Source organism: Rutilus rutilus (genome assembly GCF_951802725.1).
Source record: "Rutilus rutilus genome assembly, chromosome: 11".
Lineage (NCBI taxonomy): Eukaryota > Metazoa > Chordata > Actinopteri > Cypriniformes > Leuciscidae > Rutilus > Rutilus rutilus.
Genome location: NC_140216.1, coordinates 33,408,228 through 33,427,994, shown reverse-complemented (window position 1 = coordinate 33,427,994; position 19,767 = coordinate 33,408,228). Strand labels below are relative to the sequence as shown.

General features: G+C 39.3%; 2 protein-coding genes across 2 annotated transcripts; one reads left to right on the top strand and one right to left on the bottom strand.

Moving 5' to 3' along the window:
* The first annotated feature begins 55 nt into the window (after nt 1-55).
* Nucleotides 56-4,557, top strand: LOC311300098 (uncharacterized protein). Its single transcript, XM_084424215.1, has 2 exons — nt 56-356; nt 2,492-4,557. Exon 2 carries the CDS (start codon nt 2,649-2,651, stop codon nt 4,137-4,139), a length of 1,491 nt encoding a protein of 496 aa, XP_084280341.1. The 5' UTR covers nt 56-356; nt 2,492-2,648; the 3' UTR covers nt 4,140-4,557.
* Nucleotides 4,558-8,336: 3,779 nt separating this feature from the next.
* LOC311299344 (uncharacterized protein) lies at nt 8,337-17,620 on the bottom strand. Its single transcript, XM_084422861.1, has 16 exons — nt 16,644-17,620; nt 16,425-16,507; nt 15,935-16,091; nt 15,525-15,686; nt 15,081-15,206; nt 13,444-13,518; nt 13,156-13,304; nt 12,747-12,873; nt 10,585-11,001; nt 10,415-10,497; nt 9,779-9,935; nt 9,391-9,552; nt 9,162-9,287; nt 9,001-9,075; nt 8,692-8,834; nt 8,337-8,535 (listed from the first exon to the last, which is right to left on the bottom strand). The coding sequence occupies exons 1-16, from the start codon at nt 17,184-17,186 to the stop codon at nt 8,409-8,411; spliced, it is 2,712 nt and encodes a 903-aa protein (XP_084278987.1). The 5' UTR covers nt 17,187-17,620; the 3' UTR covers nt 8,337-8,408.
* Nucleotides 17,621-19,767: the final 2,147 nt, after the last annotated feature.

Genomic DNA, 19,767 nt, shown 5'->3' with positions numbered 1-19,767 from the left:
CTTGGTACGTGCAGATGTTCATTTCATTTCCCTCGACCGTGCGTCCTTTGATAATACGCACGAAAACGAGCATTTGTCGGAAGTAAACAAAGTAGCTGCTCAGAAAACGGTACTGCTGCGCGCGCATTTACATTTTTACGACGGAAGTACAACGGCTGAAACGGAGGAAAGCGACAACTGGAGTGAAAACGAAGCGGAATTAGTCAATGAGAGGGAGGAGAGAGGGGGAAAGAAGGAGTGTGTGCGACAGGGAGGCTGCTGGACGCTGGGGCCGAGGTGGACGTGGCGGGTCCGGCAGGGGTTTGGTGTGGGTTCCGCTTCGGCGCGTTGACGGCCGAAAAAAAAGCAATGAACAGGTAAAAAATCGCCGAGGCGTCCTCACGAGCGTTTTTATTCGCGTTCTCCTGTCTTCATCTTTTTTTTCCTCCTCCTGTCTCTCCTGATAGGTAGTGATGAGAGTGTGCATGTACCGCGCAAGTCATGCAACTCACCACATACGCTCTTCAATCGCAGCGAGCGTTTTTGCATTGTTATGCAAAGGTGAACGAATCGACGTTTACGTTCGAAAGTTGCAGCTGGCTCAACTTTCCCTCAGCGGATCGTTCAGTTGGCTGATGCAGCGACGTTCAGCTACAAACAAGATGGCCACTGGCTCGCGCATGCTGAAGCTGTGGCATTTTCACCCTCCTGTCTTTGTATGTTCTTCATCACCACCGCTGGAAACACCGAAACGCGCCCTGCATGCCGATATACCCGCTATTCGCTACCCGTTCTGTGCTCGTATAACACGGTCGCCGTTACCAGGCGTCGTGGATTAAACGGTTCTCTTGGTGGAAAAAGAAAATGCAAAAGATTTATTGTGTGCAAAAACGCCGCCAGATTCAAGAAAGGCAGCAGAAAAGTGCATGATGCGTGGCGAACTAGCGAAGCTACCTTGACTAGTTGCTTAGTGATTCTTGGTAAAAAAAAAAAAAATCAACGAGCCTTTTTGCGCTTTTTTACAAAGTACATCTAACGTTACGTAAAGTTTTCTTATATTTTTTATTTTTTTTTGGTTCTGTCTTCCTATTTTTCGCCGGCCCAAATTTGTACTTCTAGACAGTCAGCACACACAATTACACAAATGACTCGACGACGTTGTAATTATACACTTATAAGCTTGAGTCTCCCTCTTTTGTTTTGTTCCCGCACAAATTTGCTTGGTATTTATATTTTGTGTTACTATTTCATAAAAAATTCTGATGTAAACATCTGGTTGTAATGATTCTCCAATGTGTCAGATTGACTTTGACATCTTGATGTGAAAATGCGTGTCATTTAACAGGTTAATGTTTTCATTCATAGCTGATGCTATAAGCAGTTATTAGTGTACTGCAGAGCAAAAATATAACAAAGGTGTCAACTAATTTTGAGTTTTGCATAAACAGGTTTGTCATGCATTCAAGAAACAGCCATTTTGAAATGACTTTTGAAGTGTGCAAAATATCAAATCATGTGAATCGGTGTTTGATCTAGCATTACTTTTTAAACTTTTGCCCTTAGTGTAGATAAAATTTTGACAGCTAAAGTCCTGCACATGGTGCTTTCAAGTCGTGTCAGAATAATTGCATTCATGTGTTCAGTCCAAATGAATGCCACCAAATAAAAATGAACCTACCAGTGGAAAACTGAACATCATAACCGAATCAAATCAATAATGAGAGAAGCAAATGGCTTGAAGTCAAAAGATGTAATTGTGAATTGTACAATATAGTTGTTATACATTTTGTTCATTGTTTATGAATTGCAATAAAGTTAGTCAGTTACCAGGTCTGTGATGAAACTTCATTATGAAGAAACAATCATTCTCCATTGCATATAATTAGATAGATAGATAAAGCATCAAGTACACAACTAATGTGCATCCTTTGCTCTTCATTATGTTTTATTAGTGCTATAAAAGCTTCATGTGTTTGTTGGGAAATAAAAAAGATCACAATATGAAATTGTCCACCAAGTCTCAACTTAACTCAATCTTTATTTATAAAGCATATTCAAAACTACCAAGGTAGGCCAAAGTGCTTTACAGAAAAGAAAAAAAATACATAAAACATTACACTTTTCTAAATCATGATGTTATTCAAATGCCAATAAAAATAAGTCAGACGTCTGATTTTAAAGACATCAGTGCAGTCATGGATTGAAATCTTTAATGGAAAACTATTCCACAGAAAGAACACCAACTGTTGCTAGGCGTGTGTTGGTTCTCCTCCGTCTTTGGCAATGCGTTTTGCACTGGTACATCATTTTCCTGTGGAACACAGCACCAAAAAATGATTTGATGTTGACATGGGCTCAAATGTGCTTTAACAACAGGATATGAAATTTCGGTACCATTGTGCAAAATCTTTTGTGAAGTTATTACGATTTTTATACTAATAAAGGGACATTCAATTGCTGTTCAAATGCTGTACATTGAATGTTTTTCTTTGTTTGTTTCCTCTCCATCCAGGAGCCAGGGGACTCACGGTTGTTCCTAACCCAGTTCAGAGGTTGCCTTGGCAGCAGTGACAATCCCCGCTCAGGAATCCCGCTTTTATCTCTGTGAAAGTAAGGTATATTACTCATAACGGAAGCTTCGGTCAGGTGGTGGACTAGCTTCCACCAGGATGGCTGAGTTGGAGACAGAATGCATCAGTTTAGGACTAAATAATTTGGTGTCGGAATGCGACTCTCCGCCTCTTGACTCTTTGCGAGCGGAGTGCGCCACGCCGACCTTAACCATGCTCTCGTCAGAATGTAGCACGCCTACGCTCAGCTCGCTTGCGTCCGAGATCGTGGAGCCCATGGCTATGCTGCCGTGCATCAAAAGCGAGCCCGACCTCGACCCCATCAGCACGGTGGACCTCTCGGTGATTCAGCCCCTGTGCACGGCCGAGCTGGGCTCCGAGCAGATCAAGATGGAGATCAGCGGCCTCGACTACATCAAATCGGAGCACCACAGCGACCTCCATTCCTTCCACAGCACGGAGCTGGACTCCTACAAGTCACACTATGAACCCAGCCTGGTGTTCGACTACATCACCCACGTCTCGGACAGCCTGGAGTACATCAAGTCGGAGCAGCATTCGGACCTGCACAGCTACTACGCCAGCGAGCTCGGCGCCATCAAGACCGAGTACGAACCCAACCTCATGTCCAGCCACATCAAGACCGAGATGAACACCCTGGAGTCCATCCACATGGCGGAGCTGCGCACCGAGCTCAACAAGCTCCGGCCCGAGACCGTCATCGACGGCATGGGGAAAATGGACTCGGATTTCCCCTCTGGAAACCTTTACGAACTGACGTCCGTCCAGGCCAACAAAGCGCCTGCTGCGCACAACCAAACCAGCACAAAAGGCCACGGGCCACGCAAACCTCGCAACCTCACTGGTGAGAAGCCGTTCTCTTGCACTCAGTGCGGGAAGAGCTTCAGCACCCTGGGTAACCTGAAGACTCACCAACGCATCCACACCGGCGAGAGGCCTTACACTTGCTCCCAGTGTGGGAAGAGCTTCGGGCAGGCCGGTAACTTGAAAAGGCACCAGCTCATCCACACGGGGCAAAAACCTTACACCTGCGCACACTGCCCGAAGGGTTTCACCAAAGCGGACGACCTCCGCTCGCACCAGCGGCTGCACACGGGCGAGAAGCCGTTCAGTTGCGCCGAGTGCGGAAAGTGCTTCAGTCAAACGAAGGAACTCAAAGCCCACCAGTTGAGCCACACGGGAGAGCGGCCCTTCTGCTGTTCGATGTGCGGCAAGAGCTTCACTAAAGAGACGAGTTACCGCAATCACCAGCAAATCCACACGGGCGAGAAGCCGTACAGCTGCGCCCAGTGTGGCAAATCTTTCAGCAATTCAGGGGTCCTCAAAACACACGAGAAGATTCACTCCGGGGAAAAACCGTTCGGCTGCACCCAGTGCGGCAAAAGTTTTGGCCGCTTGGGACATCTTAAAGCACACCAGCAAATTCACTCGGGCGAACGGCCGTACACCTGCCAGCAGTGCGGGAAGAATTTCAGCCAATCAGGTCATCTCAAAGCACACGAGCAGATTCACAAAAGAGAACGGCCAGATCTTAGCAGTGGCAGCAGTCTCAGTAACGATAGTAGCTGAAATAAAACCTCATTACATCTCAAAAAGTATTACTCTTTTTTTTTTTCTTTTTTTTTTTTTGCTTTTCACTTCTTTTTTAGTTTCTTTTTTTTAAATAAAAGCTACAATATATATAAATATATTATAAAATATATATGTTTCATTATGTTTTCATACCTTTACGTCTCTTCTTTTCTTAATATCTTCTTTTGGTTACAGTCGTGACTGATTTTCTCTTATGAAAGTGTCTATGTTTGGGATCGGTGAGCTTACAGAGAGTCTTTGTATCTTGTCTGATCTGTGTCGTAGTGAGTGCCATTCTAGTTTCTTTCCTCCAGTAAAATACTCCGTGTACACGTTTATTGATAATATGTAATTCCTAAACCATGTACTGGAATGAATTATTAAAGAAACTAATGTTAAAAAAAACCCGAAAACATCTGCTGTTATTTTTTTAACCGAGTTTCAATAGGTTTCTCACGTCTCCCTTTATTTACAGCAATGGTTGATAAATGCAAATGCAAAATGGTTGGTACAATTTTTGTTTACCTGTGCATCTAATGACAAAATAGATGTCGGACATTTCGAAATTTAAGGCTGGTGTGTGTCGCCCACTTGATTGTTTGAGTTTGGCTATTTTGGGATTTATTGAAAATATCATCTGTAACTCTTGCACCCAACTGTTAAAATGTAGGTTTCACCCACCTGTAGGTTTCTGGTCTACTTCCAGTCAAGTAAAAGCTTGATTTAATATCAAAGATGAATGTAAGTGGTAGAATTACAAATTCTTACAAGAAGCTGAAACTAGACTCTCTTAAACTCTTCTTTTTCGTTTCTTATTAGTTCCAAGTTGCTGTTTAAATGTTTTGCCGTTCTTATGAGTCATAAAGTGTTTAGGACGATTTGTTGACTGTAGTTCAATCTCTGTTGCAAAATCACATATGTTTTCAGTCAAATTTATTTTTCAAAATAGTTAATCAGCAAAGTAAAGTTTAGCCATGAAAAAGTCCAGTTTTGAACTGTGGAGTTTACATCAGATGTATTTCAGACCAAGAAACAGGTGATTTGGATTTTGGGGTAAATAAAAGCAGACATTATGCAAGAGCATTCATCCCGGAAGTTACAAATGTAATTCTCTCTCTCTCTCTCTCTCCCTCTCCCCCCACACACATATTAATTTAGGCCTATGTGTGTGTAATTTTAATGTGATTCTACGGGCCAGTCTCCACATGTTTTTATCTCTGGCGCTAATGATATTCGCAAGTCCTGTGAGAATCACTGAACTTGGTTTGTTTGACTCCAAATAGTTATTATGGATGTTTATCACCTAATTGGTATCCCAATAGTCTCATCATTCACAAGGAAGCCAGTCTAAAGTAGGCTAAAGTAAACTTAGCATGAACTGAAAAGATTTGGATAGCTGTGTGTGGGTTAAAATGAAACATTATGGCAACAAGGATAAAAATCAACATAAGGTTATTTTTATTTTTATTTTACAGGCAGTTTTATTGTCTGCGCATGGCTAGAGCTGCATTAAGTAATGTTTAATGATTTACAGTAGTTGCCAGTAGGTTATTTTTAAGGATGTGGACTGATGGCACACACAAACATAAAGGCTTAATTCCCTGCTGTTCCAGGGCAATTATCCATGCAGTTAGTGAACTATATCTTTGAGGAGTTGTTGTACTAACCACAATGACTTGAAGCTGTGTTTTGCCTGTAATGGTCTTCTGAGTCAGATCTGTATTCTCGCTGCTGTCTGATATTTTTTATTGATGTATTTTGCAACATTGGATACCACGAAGGATACAAAGATGTAATTTGTATTACGTAATCAGATTCCAAAAAATTAAGTAGGCCTACTTGTGAGATTACATAACATTTTAAAATACTCGTGAAACTCCCACTACAGTTACTTTTATATTGATTGCATGATGTTATTCTCACAATGAATTAATCATAATTCATTGATTCTCCCTACTAAGCTCTCCCTAAAAGCTTATATTCGTTCAGAAGGTCTTCCAGCCACTAGTCGTGAGCCTGAAATCACTGAAAATTGAGACAGCATTTGATCACTGGATTTACACAAATCATTTCACTTTTAGGAAGTGTTTTCTCAACATTGCATTTCTAATCAGCTCCTGACGACCACATTAGTTATTATTTGAATTATCACTCAGTGAGTTTTTTTAACGTATTACTGTCTCTGGAAGGCTTTTGTCTTTCAAACACATTAAAATGTACAAATTCATGTCATGAATATTTACATGCAATGCAGGGATTCCCCAAATATTTTGGTCAGCTGAACCTGAACTAATATATTAACTTGAAGTACCCCCTGAGATTTTAAAGGTATAGTGGAGGATTTTTTACTTCCGGGTGGATCACCTATACTATTGGTCCTCCTAATTGTCAGTCATTCTGGTAAATCAATCAAACTTATTCAAAAAGTGGAGAGGGCGGGTCTTATCTAAAATTCGGAAAGATCCTCCACTATACCTTTAAGTAAACAAATAAAATGTTTTTAAAAAATCTTTTTTTAGTAAGTTTTTAGATTTATTTTTATTTTTTTTATGATTTGTATTCTTTATTTTTATGATTAAATTACTTAATAGCTTTTCATTAAACTCACAAACCCCTGCAGTTCCTTCACAAACCACCGTGACAAGAATGGAATATATTTTCTTTCTCTTTGCATTTTTATATCCATATGGTACAAGATTATCCTATTGAAATGAATGTGATAAACGAGTTATGGCAAAAATAATCAAAACGTAGTCTTAGATTATATTACCTTAAATGTGTAATGTAACGGATTACGTTACTAACTACTAACTGACTATTTGTAAATAGACCTACCCAGCACTGAAGTTGGTTTACATAGTGTGAGGTTTTTAATACAAAAGCTGCCATTAAAATGTTTAATACGGAATTAAAGTGATGTTTGATTTCTAAAATAGGTCAAATATTTCTAAGTTAATTTCTTTTGAAGGATGCCGAAATCTTGACATATTTTTTACACCCAGGATTCTCAGGTCAGCCACCAGAGGTCTCTATCACCTCATCATCAACACATCTGCTCAGATTCCGAGAATCCTCCGAACCTCCTTGTAAGTAATAAAACCAGCATTTGTGTAGTTTATGTAGTCTATAGATGTTTTTCCAATCTTTAATTTTCACAATTTCTTACCTGTATATTCAACTCATTTTAATTGGGTTCTCCACTCGTGGGTTATGTCTCAAAACAGGCCTGTTCTGCTTCATTATTTTAACAATAAACTAGTGTATTACTGTGTTCGGATGCCACTTGATGTCAGCTTTATGTAAAACGTGGGTCGTAAAGCAAAACCTGTTATTTTGGTCTTCTTCTTTTTTTCCTCTGTTTTTTTTTTTTTTTGGGCTTTACAGATTTAACTCTGGACATGGATTTTAGTCCAATTACACGTTAAATGTTAATGACTGTTAATGTCTCCTTGACAGGTTTGCTGGTGAAGATCAAGGATAAAAGTAAAAAGTAACCTAAAAACTGAAAGAGCCTGAACCTTATTAGACATTGGGGAGCGCCACCTGCTGTTTGTGCACTGTAGGTCTTTTTTTTTTTTTTTTTTTTTTGCATAAAAAAAAAAAAAAATCAAACTGAATATGAGCTATCTAGTGGATTGTTAGAAGCCTGATGCCATTTCAGAATGAAATGAAGGCATGACAAGTGTAAGAGTTATGTAGAACCAGGAAATGCTGTTGCTGTTTGCAGATATATTACAATAACACACTAAATATATTTTATAATTAATTAGACCCTTTTATCACACTCTTAAAGATAAAGGCTCCTAATGTTTTTTTTTGTTTTTTTTTTTCATATAAGAACCATTTTGGTTCCTCAAAGAATCTTTCAGTGAACAGTTTGTTGAACCATTGTTTTTTTACACAGTAAAGAATCCCTTTTCCACTATAAAGAACCTCTTGTACACTGGAAAGTTGTATGTTAAAGGTTCTTCATGATGCCAATGAAGAACCTTTATTTTTAAAAGTGCACTTGTTTAAATGCCTTTATTTATTATACCCTCCATCTAATATTATTCATAAATAAATGTATACCACTTTAAAGAGGTGCATTCTACAGCAGAATACACATCTTTAGATATAGATAGGAATGCATATCTTCTGCAAATACGTAATTTCATAATTAAATAAGGTAATTGAATGAAATCATTTTCATCATTTTATTTAAAATTGCCCAAAACGCTGTTTTATTTGGTTTCCAGTTTTGTGCATACAGCAAACAAACGTGCATTACAGAACTCTGCGACTGTCAGACATGGTTGAAGACGTGGAGCTGGAAACCACTTTTCCATCTACAACCTCTTCCACAACTGTGATGACTTTAGTCCTCGAGGTGGAACTGGAGGCTGTTTTGACACTGTAGAAAAAAAGACAAAACAGTTACAGGGCCTTCATTTTTTAGCTCAGAATATAATAATAGTCTGTTCCTGGGAATTTTTAAGATACTTCATTTTTAATGTTTTGGAGCTGAACGACAGAAAACGATGTAAAAGAAATCAACAGATAAACTCACGTGGCTTCTCCGTCCAGCAGTCTCCTGTACTCTGCGATCTCCATCTCCAGTCTGGTCTTGATGTCCAGAAGCATCTGGTACTCGTAACGCTGGCGCTCCAGATCGGCCCGGAGCTGCACGATATTCTCTTCCAGGATGGTGACCTAGAAGCACAAAAAACGAGTGGTTTTGTTCCTTTTCAGATCTTACATTCTTAAGATGTGCTGAATAATGGTTTTTTTTGTGTGTGTGTGTGTTCAACAGAGAACAGAAAGTCAGGTTTGCAGTGACATGAGGGTGAGTAAATTGTGATTTTTTTGTACTACTCACCTGATGTTGGTAGCTTGACAACTTCATGGAATAACGATTCTTTGTTTCAGACAATGTGGCCTCCAAAGATGCTTTCTAAATTGATGATAACATGTACATTCAGAATAAAGAAAAACTAAAATACTAATATAAAGAGTCTTTAGTGATTGTGCATCACTAACCATGGCTGATACGGACTGGAATTCGATTTCCAATGACTGCAATCTGGATTTGACCACATTGACTTCAGAGCGAGTTGTTTTCAAGTCTGTGGTGCTGGTGACAACTTCTTGTTTCAGAGTTTCCGTCTAAAATAAAAATAGAGGGACGTTATGTGTGTTGAATTGCTGTCTCACACCATTCTGTCATGAAAAGCACATGTCCCTCCCTGTATATTTTGATAAATCTCACCTTTGTCTTGAACCAGTGCTCAAGATCTCTTTGGTTCTTCGCTGTGACTGATTCATAGTGCTCACGGATTTCTGCCAGGACCTTGGTGAGATCTTCCTGTGGAGCCGCATCAACCTCGACGTGAACCTGTCCGCTCATTTGTGTGCGTGCGGCCAAGAGATCCTAAGAATATGCATGAATCCATATTCATGTCAGTTCAAGTAACCTCACTGATAAATATTGACTTATTTAACAACACTTACACGCATTTTTCACAAATCTGTTCTCACATATACCTGGCATATAGTATTAGAGTATAGATTCAGAGTTGAACTGTAATTGACAAATTGCTAGTGTAACTTATTCTAACACTACTTTCTCTAAACTACCACACAGAAGCATTATATACCTCCTCATGATTCTTCTTCAAAAAGACCAGCTCCTCCTTCAGCCCTTCGATCTGCATGGCGAGGTCTTTTCTGCTGATGTTGAAGTCATCAAGCACCCTCTTCAGCCCGACAATGTCTGCTTCCACAGACTGACGCATGACATGCTCGGTTTCATATCTGTCATCCAGCAACATCTTCTTTAGAAACACTCACACTGGACATCAGACAATTTACTGCAAGAAGCCCACCTCCAAACTCAGGTAAAACTCATTTAATGCAACTTTTATACATTCTCAGTGTAAAAAATGATATCATCAGTAAGGTATGACAACATTTGTTTTTACATTGCTTTAACTCATCAAAATAAGTTAAGCAATTTTCAACATCCGACAACTTAAACATCCAAGTTGATTGTACTCTAAAATTTAAGGCAGCAACTGCTTTTCTTTTCTTTTTCTTTTTTTACAGTTTCAAAACCTTGTTGTAATTCCTATAAATTATTTCTGTGAAAAAACATTTAACAATTTAAACAATATTTTGTAATTGATATGGTCACAGAGGCAAATGGTTAGATCTAATGAGTAGAAATAATGAGATTTTCTGCTGTGATATGACTTGAGATGCAAACTTGAGTTGAATCTGGTTAAAAGACTCACTTCATTCTGAAATCATTCATGGCCAGGCTGGAGTTGTCGATGCTGAGATGGACTCCACCCTTCAATTGAATGGCTGCCTTGATCTGGACATATAAATATATATCATAATATAAACATATGATTTACTTTAGAATATTTCATACCATGTAACCCTGAAAACCCTAACATACCTTAGCCTGAAGATCCTGTATGGTGACATAGTAGGCGCTGTATTCACGAGCAATAGGAGAGGCTTTACCATCAAGGAACTGACGGATCTTCAGCTCCAGATCAGCGTTGGCCTTCTCCAGTGAGCGAACCTTGATCAGGTAAGCGGCCAGACGGTCATTGAGGCTCTGCATGGTGTGTTTCTCATTGCCAATGAAGCTGCTGTCTGCAGATGCCGACGCGCTGAAACCTCCTACAGAAAAAGAGGATTTGGAGATCCGGACCCCTGATCCTCCTGCGCCGCCGTACACGCTGCCAGACCTCACGGTGCTCATCCGGCTGCTTCCTCCACTCGAAGTGGATACACGCATGGATGAGCCACTGGAGGACTTGTAGCTGCTGCGGGTAGAGTAGGAGGAAGCCATGTTGACCGAGAGTTTCTATCTGCGTCTGTCTGACAGGTCAGTAGATGAAGGAAGGAGAACTCCGGCTTCTTTTATAGAGTGAATTTGAATACAAGCACAATACCTGGAATTCCATGCATGTCATCTCAGGAGATTTTTTGGAACATCTCCAGCAAGCTTAAAGGTCACACCTAAGGTTAATTGTAGGATAAAGAACACTGATATTTGTGTAGATCATTTTAAGACTTGTTTTTAGACTTTATCCTTTAAATGTTTATATTTCTTGTGGTCTTTTTTTATGTTTTCTTTCTGTAAGCATGCATAAAAACCTTTAAAAACGAAATTCTTTGTTTTACGCTTTAAAAACACCGGGATCAGATATAAAGTTAGCACTTTTATTCAGCAAGGTTGCATTTATTTGATCAAAAGTGAGAATAAAGTCATTTATAATGATACTATAAAATTCTATTTCAATTAAACGCTGTTCTTTCTATTCATAAAAAATTATCATGATTTGACGAAGCAGCACAACTGTTTTAAACATTGATAATAATTAGAAATGTTTCTTGAGCTGCAAATCAGCATATTAAAATGATTTCTGAAGGGTCATGTGACTCTGAAGACTGGAGTAATGATGCTGAAAATTCAGCTTAAACAATAACACAAGATGGTACAAGATCAACTTTTACTTGAAAAATTGTTGTAGTTTACCATAGACACTTTCTCCCCTTTTTTCTTTGATAGTGTCATTTTGCAGTTTTCTTTTCTATACATCATTTTCTTGGTTATTTAGCTGTTGTTTCAAAGGCTGCCAAAATACAAACAACATTTTAGAAATACAAATCCTGTGTAGAGAATCCAGTAGCACAGCAATCATCATGAAAAGAGATGCTTTAAACGTGTGAGTTTAAAGACCTCAACAGTTGTACCATGAAAATGAATTCAGCTTACTGACCGAACCACGTTTTTTTTTAGGGCTGGGCTGGGCTGGGCTGGGCTGGGCTGACATTTCTGCGGATGATGTGTTTGACATTTGTGGCTTCTTGTATGTAAAACAGCATTATCTTGGAAAGGTGAGGTTTATGAGAAGAAAGTTCATCAGAATTATAACCAGATATGTTTCCACTTGTCATTTTAGCAGCAATTGAATGAAAATCTTTAATTCCAGTTTGACCTTTTAGTTTCTTTACAACATAGCAGGAGAGATTAGTGAAGATTGTGCAATGCTAACTGCTTTATCGTGCACTGACCCAGCACTACCCCTATACTAACTTATCTTATCATCTTTTCTTATGAATGTTTACTCTCACTTCCATTATTTGTTCACATTTGTATGTATTCATTCAGCAGATGCAATCATCTGAAGTCTGTTGCTAAACCAGCCCATCAAGTGTTGAATAGTTTTCATCAACTTTTTTACATAGTTGCATTTCTGAGGTTTTGCATACCGAGTTAAATATTTTAAAGGTTTCTAAGATTTTGAGTAATGATATGAGAAATAATTATCACCTGTATTTATTTGAGGATGTGTTTTAATTGTATTGGATATTTTTAATTATGGGCATTTGTAATACCCTCTTTGCATTTGTTTTGTTCACTTTAACTTAAGATGAACATTTCAAAATTGCACCCATATACATTAGATGACAGAAGAACCACACACATTTTGTCCATGATATGTTTTTATTGTTGTAAATGCTCACAGACTACCACCACATGACAGTTTGATATGTAGGAGCTACAGGTGTATTCTCCAACTGACATGACTCTGGTGTGCTTTACTTAACAAGGGATGTTGAAGAGGAAGAAATCACCGTCCCACCATCAACCACCTCTTCCACAAGAGTGATCACTGCTGCTTTAGTGGTAGAGATGGAGCTGGAGGAGGAGTTGGCTAAGATTGCGAAACTGTTGGGAGACAAAAATACGCAACCAGTTAAACCTGAAATGCCCAATTTGTACCACCTATCTATCTATCTATCTATCTATCTATCTATCTATCTATCTATCTATCTATCTATCTATCTATCTATCTATCTATCAATGTAGAGTATATATCTGTCTATGTATGTAGAGTATCTATCTATCTATTGCAGGAAAGAATGTGTGTTTTTCAGTCTGCATGTATGCAAGAATAGCAGCTAGAGCATGTTCTTGTAGATGTCTATATAAACATGGTCTGTGATTTACCTGCCGCTGGCCTCTGCATCCAGCAGTCTCCTGTACTCTGCAATCTCCATCTCCAGTCTGGTCTTGATGTCCAGAAGCATCTGGTACTCCTGACGCTGGCGCTCCAGATCGGCTCGGAGCTGCACCAGTTGGCCCTCCATTCCACCCACCTACAAGCCCGATGGGAGAAGACAGAACTTTTAACCCCAACACAGGTCATTTTTAAAGCCTTATTAATGAGCTGGCTACAGTAAGAGCAATGTCTGTAAGATTTATGAGATTCTTAGTCTTACTCTTAGGAGCTCTTACCTGTGCCTGGTAGCCGTGTAGCTGCAGGGAAAAGCGATTCTCAGTCTCACTCAGAGTGCTTTCCAAAGATGATTTCTGGGAGGTAGGGATAATGAGAAAAACATATGTTAGCAATGACCAAATTGTAAATTTCTTTAAACTTTGATAACTAGAAAGTGTACAAATACTTTTTGTCTTACTTTTGAATTGTTTTATATACATTTTTATTATGTTGAAATAATTTGCTTAGTGCTTAGTTAAATACCATGAAGCTATCAAGCCACACCATAGCAACCATTTAGAGCACCTTAGCAATAAGTTCCATAGACTTCCACTGAAAGAGGTCAAAGGGATATCTTTGGATATAAGTGTCATATGAGTGCAGGCTCATTTGACTCGGGGCAGTAAACAGTCAATCACGTATCACCTCCATACTTCCTAGCCATGCCCTAGCAACCATTGTCGAGCACCCTAGTAACCCAAACTGGCATATCTTCAAATCCGAATGTCATAGAGGGATTGCAGTTGGTTTATATCATTCATACTGACAAGCAGCCTTTGGAGTATCATCATTGGCAGCTATCAAGCCACTCCATAGCAATCAAATAGTACCCTAGCAACCGTTTAGCAGGACCTATATCTCTGCATCAGAACCTCGTAGAGACATGGTGGTTGGCTCCTTTGACTAATGCTAGCAAACAGGACTTTTGAGGAGTACAGGACATTAGGATAGTCTGAGGAGGCTACAGCTAAGGTCGCTCAGAAGTACACCATAAACACCTTAGATATGGGCATGTGCATGAAGGCTCTGTCATTTGTCTGGAAGTTCAGGGAAAAGTACAAGCACCACCTAGTCCTCCCAGGGCATTTACATACTGCCGTGAACTACCTCTGCATGATCACTAACCATAAGTGGCATGGTTAAGTCTATGTTGAAACCGTTCTTGAGGCTCAGCTGGACACAAGTGGCTGCCTGAAGATTGTGCTCCAATACCCTCTTGTGCCTCAAGACCGTCTGTGAAGCACTGGAGTGGCTGCTGCTGGAGTGTTTCATTGAGGAGGAGGGTGTCCAGCTCACTCCTGAGGCTCTGCTCAACCTCGCCAAGTCGTGTGACCGACAGAACCTTGACCCTGTTCTTCAAGATGACTCCACCCTCAACATCATCAGGTATTATATGTAGTATCAAGACAAGGTCCGCAACAGTGTTCTGGCTGTCTGTCACGGACCACGAGCGGCTCATTTTCCTGCTACTCTTTTCTGTGAAGACCAACAACCTTCCATAAGTGCAGTGGGAACGTGGCGGACTTGTTCTTCGCAGTTTGCTGGCTACCTTCGCAGTGTTTTCTGCCAAATGGCAACAATGGTGTTGAAATACCATTGGTTAAATTGGCAGTGGGTGGGATCACACAGACCAAAACAAAAACAGATATTCCGACACAGAATGCACATTTCAAAATAAAATGACTGGCTGTAACATTGTTTTTCAGAGAAACAAGTATTTGAAGCAGGTGTCCTACATCTCTGCAAACATATTATGGTATTTTTATCCTTCAGTACAGGCAAAAAAAAAAAAAAAAAACATAGAGCAAATTTAAATATGATTTATGTGTCTAAATAGTTTTTGGGTCCACTGTTAATTTCTTGAACACATACTCACCATGGAAAAGAGGGACTGAAGCTCAATCTCCAGTGACTGTACTGTGCTCTTCACTGAGTTGACCTCGGTTTTCGACGTTTGCAAGGTCTCTGTGCTTGCTACAACCTCTTGTTTCATGGTCTCAGACTGCAAAATAAGTATTTTTTTTATTTTAATTTTTAATGCATGTATAAACCCAATATTGAGGTAGTTGTGCTAATGTTTATGGCACATACATACTACTCACCATAATAATATATACATATATTTTTTCAAGATCTGATCAGTTATCAAAATTTAGTTTTAACCTCACTATTGATATTTTGCTTTCCTTTCATCAACTATTATTTGGACCAGCTTTGTTATTTTATTTCCAACATTTTTGAGCTGGGCCCATGGAATGCATATGACTTTATGGGTGTTGTGTTTCTCATATACAGAGTCAAGAACTGGACTTAACCAAACCTTCTGCTGGAACCAGCCTTCAAGCTCTCTCTGGCTCTTGGCTACGACGGTCTCGTAGTGCTCACGCATCTCAGCTAGAATTTTGGTGAGGTCTTCCTGTGGTGCGGCATCAACTTCCACGTTGATCTGTCCACTCATCTGGTCACGTGAGGTCAAGAGGTCCTGAAGATACATTATATATCATTTTCAGATGTCTCCCATTTCAAAATATCTTCCCATCATCACCTGTTTATTCTTGTCTTTAAAAGTCATGGTATGGAAATATGTTACAAAACAGTGACATCTTGAGCTTAAGGCTATAAAGCACCTGTGTGACCTGACCCCCTGTCTAAAACGTTTAACTGGAACAGTCTTGTGTTTTGCTCTGCTCCATTATGAACAGCCTAAAGTGTTTTGAAATGATTTACTACCTCCTCGTGATTCTTCTTCATGTAGACCAGCTCCTCTTTGAGCCCATCGATCTGCAGATTGAGGTCTTTATTGTTCATGTTGAGCTCGCTAAGAACACTCTTTAACCCCGCGATGTCGGCCTCCACAGACTGACGCATTGCCAGCTCGTTCTCATATCTGTCAAATAAAAGGAAACATTATTAAAAGAACATTATTTTATCAACATCGAAATTTTACGTAAAAATCCATAGTTTACTGGTTCATACTATACTAGTTCAAAATAGTTTACTTGTTCATTTTAAATGGTATTTTAATGTGACAAATAGATTATTAAACTATTTTAAAATGTGTGTAGCTTTTGTCACAGAGATGAACATACAAATTACCCAAAAGTAGATTTACAAATGACTTGCACTGCAGTTATTTGTTGTTGTTTTTCTAGATTGTGTGCATTTACACAGCATATATTCTATATGATTTATTTATTTAATAAAAAATGAATATAATTACTTAATTCTGAAATCATCTGCAGCCAAGCTTGCATTGTCAATGGCGATGTGGACTGTGTTCTTTACCTGCATGGCACCCAAGATCTGAGAACAAAACCCAAGAAAAGTTTTTAAAAAATTGATTTTGTTTTGTTTGCATGTTGTATAGGGAATTAAGATGATTAGGTTATGCCATTTTCTTATAGCAGTAGCCACAAAGAATCTACCTAGCTGGACTTACTTTAGCCTGGAGGTCACTGGTAGTACCCTCAAAGGCTGAGTAGTTACGAGCACTGCCAGAAGGAGAGATTCTGCTCTCAAGGAATTGGCGTATCTTCAACTCAAAGTCAGCATTGGCCTTTTCAAGGGAGCGGACCTTCTCTAGGTAAGTAGCCAGACGATCGTTAAGATTCTGCAACGTGAACTTCTCATTGCCAATGATGCTGTCATCTGCTCCTCCAGAGACACTGAATCCTCCCCCTGCTGCAGCACCAAATCCCCCACCGAATCCTCCACCAGCACCAAATCCCCCACCGAATCCTCCACCAGCACCTCCTGCAGCACCAAACCCGCCTCCAAATCCACTTCCTGACCCTGCTGCGGACATGGAACGAGAGACACTGGAGATCCGGACCCCTGAACCCCCTGCACCCCCGTACACGCTGCCAGCCCTCATGGCGCTGATGCGGCCACCTCCACCTCCTCCACCTGAACCGGAGAATCGTGAGGAGCCCATTGAGGACCTGCTGGAAACAAAGCTGCCGCTGGAGAAGGTGGTAGCCATGTGGACGATGGTTTGTGGTCTTACTCTGCTCTGCCTGGAGAGTGAGTACAGTGTAGAAACTCTGGGTCCTTTTATGTGCTGGTGAAGCTCGCAGGGAATGACTTGGTAACCTTATTTCCATCAAAAACTTGCTGACACAGGCATTCTGTCAACTTAAATCAGTTTAAATCACTCAGTAAAGTGAAAAGTGACGCTAAAACAAAATTGGTTGATTGATAATCCCCTGAAGTAAGTAAGATAGACGCTTGCATTCCCCCTCTAAACTTTCTCAGATGAGAGCTCTGTACATGTTCAGACATTTATGGACATTTTTCACTGCTGATTTGACCCTGAACCACAAAACCAGTCACAAGGGGCAATTTTTTTTAAAATTGAGATTTATACATCATCTGAACGCTGGATAGGACAATATTTGGCCAAGATTAGAACTATTTGAAAATCTGGAATCTGAGGTTGCAAAAAAATCGAAACATTGAGAAAATTGCCTGTAAAGTTGTCCATTTATGTTCGCGATTGTGCTGCATCCACTCACAAAAATATTTTTTATATATATTTACGGTAGGAAATTTACAAAATATCTTCATGGAACGTGATCTTTACTTACAATATCCTAATGATTTTTGGCATAAAAGAAAAATCGATAATTTTGACCAATATAATGTATTGTTGGCTATTGCCACAAATATACCTGTGCTACTTGTGACTGGTTTTGCGGTCCAGGGTCACATTTTACTGTAAAGCCCCTCACACTCTAAACCCTGGAATATTCTAGACCACCCTTAAGGCCTCATTATACTTCTGCGTCGGACCTACGCCGGAGCCTATACGCCGTAGGCAACGTGTTGGTTTTAATTTATACTTCTGTGTCGTTGTCCGCGTTGACGCGCACCTAGGGAGCATGTGAAACCCCGAGGGAGGGGTTCTGGCAGACCAATCATCGCGCTTGTGTCCGCGTAGAATTGACGCGTTGTTACATTTTTGGAGAGGTGCACGTCAGGGTACGCCGTAGGGTAGCGCGCTACACACAGCCTACGACGTAGCTACGGCGGCAGTTCGACGCAGAAGTATAAAACAGGCTTTAAAGGGACAGTTCACCTAAAAATGAAAATTCTGTCATCATTTACTCACCCTCAAGTTCTTCAAAACCGGTATGAGTTTCTTTATTCTGCTGAACACAAAATAAGACATTTTGAAGAATGTCTGTAACTAAACAGTTGGTGGGCCCCATTGACTTCCAGAGTATAGAAAAAAATACTATGAAAGTCAATGGGGCCCATCAACTCTTTGGTTACCGACATTCTTCAAAATGTCTTATTTTGTGTTCAGCAGAAGAAAGAAACTCAAACAGGTTTGGAACAACTTGAGGGTGAGTAAATGATGACAGAATCCCAACCAATCCCAACTCAATAAAATTATACTCTCATTTAAAATTGTACTGCTTGTGAAGTTGTTACTCTAAAATCTGAGCCACAAAAAGCTCTCACTGCAGAATTTGAACACCAGCTGCATCATACAAGTGATGTAACCATGTTAGAAGAAGCAAGTGTGATTTCAGAGCAATGCTAATCTCATTGACAATTATGTAACAGTTTTACTATATATGGACACTAAGAGGTAAAAGTGAACTGATTGAACCTTCTCATGTTTGAACATGTAGCAGGATGTTTCCCACCATGTTTTTAACATTTCAAATTCCTCCCTTAGGCTGTTGAGCTCAGGGCAGACCTCTGCATAAAAAGAGATTCATGATACATTTTATTATTTATTCATTGTTTGCCTTTAGTTCTCTTATCGTTATGTTGAGTATTTGATATAAGCTTTGTACAAATCTTATTTTAAAATAAGATTGGGCTATTAGTTATATTTAATGATTATAACTATGTTTAATATAAATTTGTGTGTGTACCCTGTGATCAACTGACAAACAATATGTCCAATGTTTCACCACCTTCGGCCCACCAGCATCTCCTCGTCCCTACAGAGGACAAGCAGTTTGGAGAATTAATAGATTATTTAATATAATAAAAATATCTGAATGAACATTTGATTGATGAGTTTTAAGTTTTAAAACTCCAAATCAGATTGTCAGTAATTATAATACTATAAATTATTATCCTGTTCTTATTTACACAATTTTGCTGTTCATTAATCAACACAGAAAATGTTACTTAGATGTTAGAATTCAGCGTGCTTGAGCTGCAGAAATTTACAGTAGTATTTGACAGCTCCCTATTTTGCTTATATTCAAAAAGTCACACACACACACACAAAAAAAAACCCTGAAAGAAAACAAATTAATTCTCCATTGTATAGGCTACCCAACAATGTTCATTGTCAAATTGCTATAGTAAAAAGTTTACAATTGTTTGTATGATGAGTGTATGTATGATGATTAAAATTAATGTAATTCAACGTTAAACAATGGTAGCCTACTAGTCTTATTTTTTCATAAGTCACCAATGGAAAATGTATTAAAATGAATAATTGTTCATCAATTTTGTCATTAATTCACCTTAAAGCAACATGTTTTCGATGCCACCTTTCTTAAAAAGGAAAATGCAAGGTTCTATACATTTTAGAA